The sequence below is a fragment of the Terrapene carolina genome, unplaced genomic scaffold (assembly GCF_002925995.2).
Source record: "Terrapene carolina triunguis isolate 2854851 unplaced genomic scaffold, T_m_triunguis-2.0 Scaffold53, whole genome shotgun sequence".
NCBI classification, from domain to species: Eukaryota; Metazoa; Chordata; order Testudines; family Emydidae; genus Terrapene; species Terrapene triunguis.
In genome coordinates, this window is record NW_020664404.1 from 15,069,144 (window position 1) to 15,076,904 (window position 7,761).

The 7,761-nt window shown below is 39.4% G+C and overlaps 1 protein-coding gene across 2 annotated transcripts in view; it reads right to left on the minus strand.

Annotated features, from left to right (window-relative positions):
* CDH9 (cadherin 9) overlaps positions 1-7,397 on the minus strand; it is a 79,144-nt gene extending 71,747 nt beyond the window's left edge. The window contains exon 1 of one of the 2 annotated variants that reach the window (XM_024203418.1): positions 7,170-7,397. In XM_024203418.1, coding sequence (XP_024059186.1) covers positions 7,170-7,397 — 228 coding nt within the window. The remainder of the gene's footprint in view (positions 1-7,169) is intronic. The other variant, XM_024203427.1, reaches the window with a different exon arrangement.
* Positions 7,398-7,761: the final 364 nt, after the last annotated feature.

Genomic DNA, 7,761 nt, shown 5'->3' on the forward strand with positions numbered 1-7,761 from the left:
GAGGGTAAAACTTATGGATTTTGATTTGAGACTTTGAGTTCTATTTCAGAGCTTTATTTATGTGAATAAATTCTGAGAAAGGGTGGTGAATGGACAAGACAAGCCTGCACTGAGTTTCTGTATGGAGCCTTTTGAGGGTATGTCTGCACTGAAGTTAAAAACCCGCGGCTGGCCCATGCCGGCTGACTTGGGCTAAGGAGCTGTTTAATTGCTGTGTAGATGTTTGGCTTCAGGCTGGAGCCTGGGCCTAGGATCCTGTGAGGTGGGAAGGTCTCAGAGCTCAAGCCTGAGCTGCAGGAGCCTGAGTCAGCTGGCACAGGTCAGCTGCAGGTGTCTAATGGCAGTGTAGACATACCCTGAGGGAGAAGTTATTAGCAAGGCACTGCAGAGTGACCTCTAGCCACAAGGCGGTGCTCAGGACGCAGCTGCCTTGGCTACTGTGAGTCATAATAGACAAAATTTCGAGAACTACTAGTGGCTTTCATTGTTGGAATGTTTGGCCACCTAGAGGCTCCTTTATTAGGGGCTTGATATTTAAGAGGTTGGGTCCCCATAACTTTATGAAAATCAGGCCCATTTAAGGGCTGTGTAGTTGGCCGCCCAAAAACTGAGGAACCTGAATTCAGTATTGTCTTTAGAAAATGTAGGTAATTGTCACTAACAGGCTATCTGATCATAACCTGGTTTCATTTACTTTAGCTTTGCCTTTTCTGAAAGAATATAGTCCTTACGGGCACTTTATTTTTTTTATTGGATGCATGCTTTGGGGTTTGTTTTAATGTTTTCTGGGGAGATTTGGCTAAATCTAGACATCTTCTTCTTCTCTTAGGCAGTAGTGGATGGTGGGTAAAGTTCACATGAAATGCTTTTGGCAGCAATATGTGCAGCAGATAAATTGAACCTACCCCAGAGCATGAAAGAGTTAGTGAAAGAAAGAATAGAAACTAATACATCATTTTATAATCAATATGTTGTTAGGCTACGTGTGAGCCCAAATTATAGAAAACTGCTCTCGATAGACCTTTTGGATAGCAGGGTCCAAGCAGGGCTGCCCAGAGGATTCAGGGGGCCCGGGGCAAAGCAATTTTGGGGGACCCTTCCATAAAAAAAAGTTGCAATACTATAGAATACTATATTCTCGTGGGGGCCCCTGTGGGGCCCGGGTCCTGGGGCAAATTGCCCCACTTGCCCCCCCCCCGGGCAGCTCTGGGTCCAAGCTGCACAAGTTAGAGCTAGATTTCAGAGGCCTAATGAAGTGCCTGCACCTACTCAATATTCCTTTGGACTGTAAGAGAAAAATACTGATTAGAAGATAATTAGCCACTTAAAAATATTATTGAGGTGAGAGCTATATGATCTTGTAGAAATCCAGAGATTTGTAGTGGGGATTTACTCACTGCAGAGGCTGAACATTGGACTGAAACAAAGCAGTTTATGGAGGAAACTGCATGGGCCTCAAGTCTTTCCCGGATGGTGATGCCTCACCTCTCCTCCTGGCTATTTCACTTTCTTTATGAACATGTTGTTTAGAATTTAATAGAGAATGTGATTCTTTCTCTAGGTTCTTTTTGTCTACCCTATGAGACTTATGTCTCATGGAATTCTATAGAATGGTTAAAAATCCACTATAGAACAGATCTGATTCTCTATTAAATTCTGTAGGTTTCAGAGTAAATTCTATAGAACCCTATCAATTTGATCCTTGCTAAATTATATAGGACTTCATAATAGTAGCAGTGCAATTTCCATAGTCCCTGCAGAGAAGTCAGGGGATCTGCTCTATCCCTACCCTTGCATATAGATAGGGTGTGGGGATGTGGAACTGAGTTTTGGGAATATTTGGTCCTTCCCTGTAGAGGGGAAAGGAGACCTTGGGACCTGTGGACCCAATGGGTGTGATTTGTATTCAATATTTTTATTGTCCCCAGAATAACTCACAAAAAATTATTGACCCCCTCGCTTCTAAAGGTGTTTGTGTTAGGATTCTTACAAGGAAATCTATACACATAGCTCGGTGAATAACTCTTTGTGAACAATTCATTACTATTGTGTTTGAGAATTGTCAAATGAATTTGACAGCTTTGCTCATTATTCACAAGTATTTAACAAATTTAAGATTGTGGATTACTCAGATGAATAATGAGATTATTCATCTTGGTATTAGATACTAGTTAGTCATTCTGTGTGACTGGTCACTTTAAGTGACATGTTAATGTTTCTATTCCCAGTTTGGATGGCCTAGCCTTTAATCAGCTCTGTGACTCTGCTTGCCTTACCTTTGCCTATTTAGATTGTAAATTCTTTGGGGGGAAAAGCTGTCTCTCCCTATATGTTTATACGCTGCCTAGCACAATGAGGCCCAGCAGCAGCAGCCGCCTCTAGGCACTACCGTAATATAATTGAGATGAAGAAGAATACAGAGAAGGGCAAGGTTAGTTTAGTCTGCCTTTGATCTTTTCAAGGGCAAAGGAATGGGAAGCTCAGGAGAGAAAGTGAGAGAGGAGTGAGCCTAGAGAATTTTAGGACATTCTAAACTTTTCTTTTTTTGTCAATGGACAAGTGTTATATTTGGCTAAATATGTAGATCCCAGATTGAAAAAAATACATGGATCCTTTTCTGACCAAGTGTGTGGGAAAAGGGAGAGAGACACATGGCAGATATATTGACTGTTCTGAAGATTTACATTCAATTTTCTCTTGTCAATTGATACAAAATAATTGCATGTGGCATATATGTTCTACTTGTGAAAGATACACTATGGTCTGTGTCTCCTATCTTGTTAATTACCCAGTGCCCTGGTTTTGGCCAACTATATTAAATATGATATATATGTATCCTTTTTCAACAATATTTCCTATATCTGCCAAGTGTGTTAACTGAATTTACTGATCTTTTTCTATCACATATTACCGTTCTCCACTGTCATTGACAAAAGCAATATAATAATAATTGGTAGGACATGCATGATCTGTTAGCATACCATTATCTTAATTAATAGCCTCAGGACTAGGCTTAAGGACAGGGAAATTTGGGTAATTGTTGTGTTTGTGATCCATCCTATAAACAACATTACATAGGACAAGTATGTTGACTGAATTGACTCATACCTGTTTTCTGTCACTGCAGTCAAGATTTAACATAGTTATTGTTACAAACAGCTTGTAATAATTGTGTTCTTGCTTGGTTCTAACCGCCAAGTGTATTGTCAGATCTCTGTAATAACTTGGGATTCCCCTGCTGTATTAATATTAAACAGTGTCCCATTAGCAACTACATTTCCTGGTTACCAGTGTACACAGTGAACAAGAGAGGTTCTCATAGCTCTGAAGTAGCAAGTGGTCTGCATGAGCCAAGAATGTATGATTAAGCCACATGCATTTGCTATGAAGTAGACATAAGAAGGACCCCACCAACACAGATTCTGTGTGCCTGTATGTTAGTGGCAAACCACAGTGCTGTACAGAAATATCAGTATAATTAATACATTTTGAGTGGCAAAAACAGGATTGGGACGGGAGGATTTTGAATACAGAGGATGCAGTGAATGCTCTTGACTGGTCACAGGATGGTGGAGAGGAGGGTTCATATGTTTTTGTCATGCTTGTATGAGTGACATATTGCTGCTAATACTCCTGTTGCTTTTGGCAGAGTTCTTGTCCTGAATCCTCTTACATGACATTGCATAATATGGGATCCATCTTTCACGTACTGGAGTCAATAGCAACATTCCCATTAACTTCAGTGAGTGAAGGATTAGGCCTGATTCTTGTGTGATATGATGTGATGCCTTCTATGTGATGTGGCAAATAATAACACGGCTTCTGATTCTGTTACATAACTTGCATATATTCACTGCAGTGCCTGTGTGAAGAGATGGGTTTGACTATATTTTGCTTTAGTGTAGCAGTTGTAGCCAATGACTTTAGTTTATTGTTAATTTATTGTGTGATGTTATGATTAACTCACATGTTATGTCATATATAATCATTGTGTGCTAAATAGAGTTAAATTGTAAGATTATAGAAGTATAAGATTGATCAGTAGTTAGAAGGGATAATTATGTAGAAGGTATCTAAGTAAGGAAGGCTGAAACAAAGACCTGTAAGCTGAGGCCTGTAAGATTTTAGCTTAGCTATTTTAGGCCTTACAGATAAGAAATGCTGAGATAAGTAAGTGACCGAAGAATAATTCTATACCATAAAATTATGGGAAAAGATCTACCAAGGGGCAATATTGGGGGGGAAAAAAACCCACAGTGAGAGTAACTGTTTTGCTTACAAGATACCCAGCAGTCACGTTTCTCTAATGCATGCCCTAACTGCAGGGTACAATATGTTTGTAAATGCTAATGAGGTATAGTCAGACCCACATTATAAAAAGAAGGTGCCCAGATTAGGAAAATTGAGCTCCCTATTGAAAATTCCAGCAGGAACCATCCCTCTACAAATGATCAATTAGCAATGCATCCATCAGACCTTAAGAATATCGTTATGGATGTGAGCATAACTATATTTGTAACTTGTTCATAGGGCTTTATAGGATTTCTATATGCATGAGTAATCATAACTTTAACTGTAACTTTAATAAAAGTTGTAAAAACAGACTAGACCTTATACTTGTGAAATGTATGTGTAGTCACCATCCTTGGTTTTTATGTGTTCTTAGAGACTCTAAATCTGAAGCGAGTAGCAGAGGTGACTTTCACTCTGTTGAAACTGTAGCTGAACCCACGGTGGTGTAACACCACATTACAAAATTCACTTAAATAATATAAAAGGCTACACAGTGTACAATGCACATGGGTGCGTATGCGCATACACACACACACACACACACACACACACACTCTGCAGACAGATCCTGGGAAGTACTGCTACCCTGTGGAAGCTGCAGCTGCTGCTGGAGATAGGGAATGATAAGGATGATTGCTTATTTCCTCCCGCCCCCACAATTACGACCAACTCTTCCACCTTCTCATGGATACTGTTGATTTTATTTTATTGTTCTTCCTACTTCTCTGCCAAAACCTCCCTCCTTCCTTTTCCAACTCCCAAGCCACATATGGCTTTTAGGAGATGGCCGTTGAAGCACTTCTGATGTGACTCCTTAATGCAAATAGAGCTTCATACCAGTACTCATAGCATATTTTCTCTTTGCAAGCCTTCTTGTGAACAAACGCTCTCTCATCACTTTTAAAGAAGTGGCACGAGAAGTTCCATGTGTTCCAGAGGAATCCCAGTAATTGAGACTCCATGAGGCACTTGAAAGTTTCTGTGGAATATGGTGCAAGTGTGTTCAGAAGTGATGACACAAAATTGGTGTTAGTTGGTGCTGCACTAAAAGTAAATGGGAATCCACAGCTAGAAGTCAGGTCAAAATTTTAAGTGACATCAAAGCATAATGCCCACCTATGTGTGATGTATTAAACATTAAATGTATAGACATCTTTCACATGCAAGCAGGTAGTACAGCCAAGTAATCCAGTCCCAGCCAATTCCTACTAACACATTGTTATGTCATAGGCAAAATACACTAATGTAGTTCTACATTACTCAGTGGGACTTATCAGAAATTGAATCCACTATAGAGCAAAATAAATACTAATTTTTGTCAACTATCTGATCCTCTAGCAAGTGTACTTACAATAAGAGTTTCTGAATTCATTTCATTCTCTTTCTAGTACAACATTATTATATTACTCTAAGAGTCCTTCAGTTTGTGTCTGTCCATATTAAAGAAGGGCTGGCTAGGAATTCTTGCTACTCACTCATCCCCATGAGTCTGAATAAAAGTGTTCTCTCCTCACATGTAACACAATTTGCTAATTGCCATCAGTTTCAGATAGAGAATACTAAACTGAGACTTAGGCTTTTCTCAAAACAGATATTGCTTTCTGAGTTGTTTAAAAAAAGGAAAAAAAAAAACCAAAAAAACCCTTAGATGACTTTCCTGTTTATCACACTTTGGGCCTGCTACACCTCTCACACCATTTTTATGATAACATAACTGACTGAAATGGAATTATCCCATTTTACACTGAGAGCAGAATCATGTACATTGTCAGATCATGAAACAATCTCAGGTCTTAAGGCTAATACATAGTATGGGGTGTGTCTTTATGGGTCCGGTAGTGCATTCCTGAAAGTCAGTGGGAATTTTGGGCATTGAAAGAATGCATGACTGGGTGAGGTGGGCATACCATCTGCTGTAGATTCAACAAAGTTGTCCCTTTCTTCATAGATACATTTTCTTTTTTAAAAAGAGAGAGAGAGATTCAGATTCTGATCTCAGTTATTCCAGATTTATACTGTCATAACTTTATCGAAGTCAATCAAATTACTTTGGATCCACACCTGTCTGACTGAGGTCAGAATTTGCTGCAGTTTCCTACTTACTGGTTTTCTAAATGGTTTTCCAAGACACAGATTTCTGTTTTTGTGAAGGCCTTGCCAGAAAACAGGGAACATCAGGGCAGATGGTGAGGCACAGCAAAGACTGTAAATCTGAGACTCCTTGATATAAGTATCACCAGGAAAGGCAAGAGGCCAACTTGGAATCACAAAGATGCAGTTAGAATTCAGGGATGCTGTTGGAGCTAACAGCTGGAAGATGACTCACTTTTTTTTCAGACCGTTAAGTAAAGATTAGAGTTTGTTTGCTGGAAAAAGGCTGAAGATCTTTTCTTTTCTCAACCACCATTCTTAATAATATAATGTCTCCACTGTGCATGGATAAAATTTTCATTATTAACAAATGGAATTTTGTGTGCATCTAGTGGAGAATATATCTCTGCATAATTGCAAATATCACAAAACATTGGCTGTCATTGAGGAACCTATCTTTTAATTCTCTCTTGTAATATTTATCCTTGACAACTGAACATGGACTTGAAATGATACAGTGATTGAAACACCCCTACAAATGTGTGTTTGTCTAACCAGGAATTAGTAATGTTTAGGCTGAAGTGTTCCCGTTTCATCACTACATCCCGCCTCCCAGTTCCTAACCCTTCTTGCTCAAATTATAATACATTATGTGTGCTTTGCTTTAGTGCTGTTGAGAAAATAAGACCACCTGTTTTATATAAGAAATCAAGTAAGAAGAACTGTGCAAAGCATCACTTGTCAGATTTGTCAACTGTCTGTGGTCTTTTAAATGCAAAGCTTACCTTGCCCACATACTGAGTATCTGAACCTGTGTACTCCTCCAGCAAGAAAAACTGATTCCACATCCAGCCACGTTTGCTGCGGTGCAGGGTTTTCCCATCGTCCTGTGACAACCCCAGTATTCTTCCATTTTGTGAATACTTGATAGTCCTTTTGGGGGATGGTGTCATGTGAACCACATGAAGCATAGAGGTCCAGAACAGAAATGACAAGCAGTAGCAAGTCCTCATTGTTTGTGGCTTTAGCAAGGACGCTGCTCGGGTCGACGTCTCTCCTGTTTCACCAGAACAAAACTCTTGAAAGGTTGTATTCCTATTTGAAAGGACCTGTGAAATGGACAAAACTTTCTGGGTGAATTGTAATCATCTCTAGGTCAATATACTGTGTTAGAATATATTTACAGCCTGGTTGTTAAAATTGCATTCCTAACTTGCACATGCGGTTGCCACAGCTGCGCTTGCAAATCAGAAAACTTCACACACAAAAGGCCAGTACAGCAAACAGGCCAATCATTTGTACAACCACTGGATTTTAGTTTGTTACTGAGGTAATCATACATACAACTTAATCTAATTTTAATATCAGGCTCTTGAA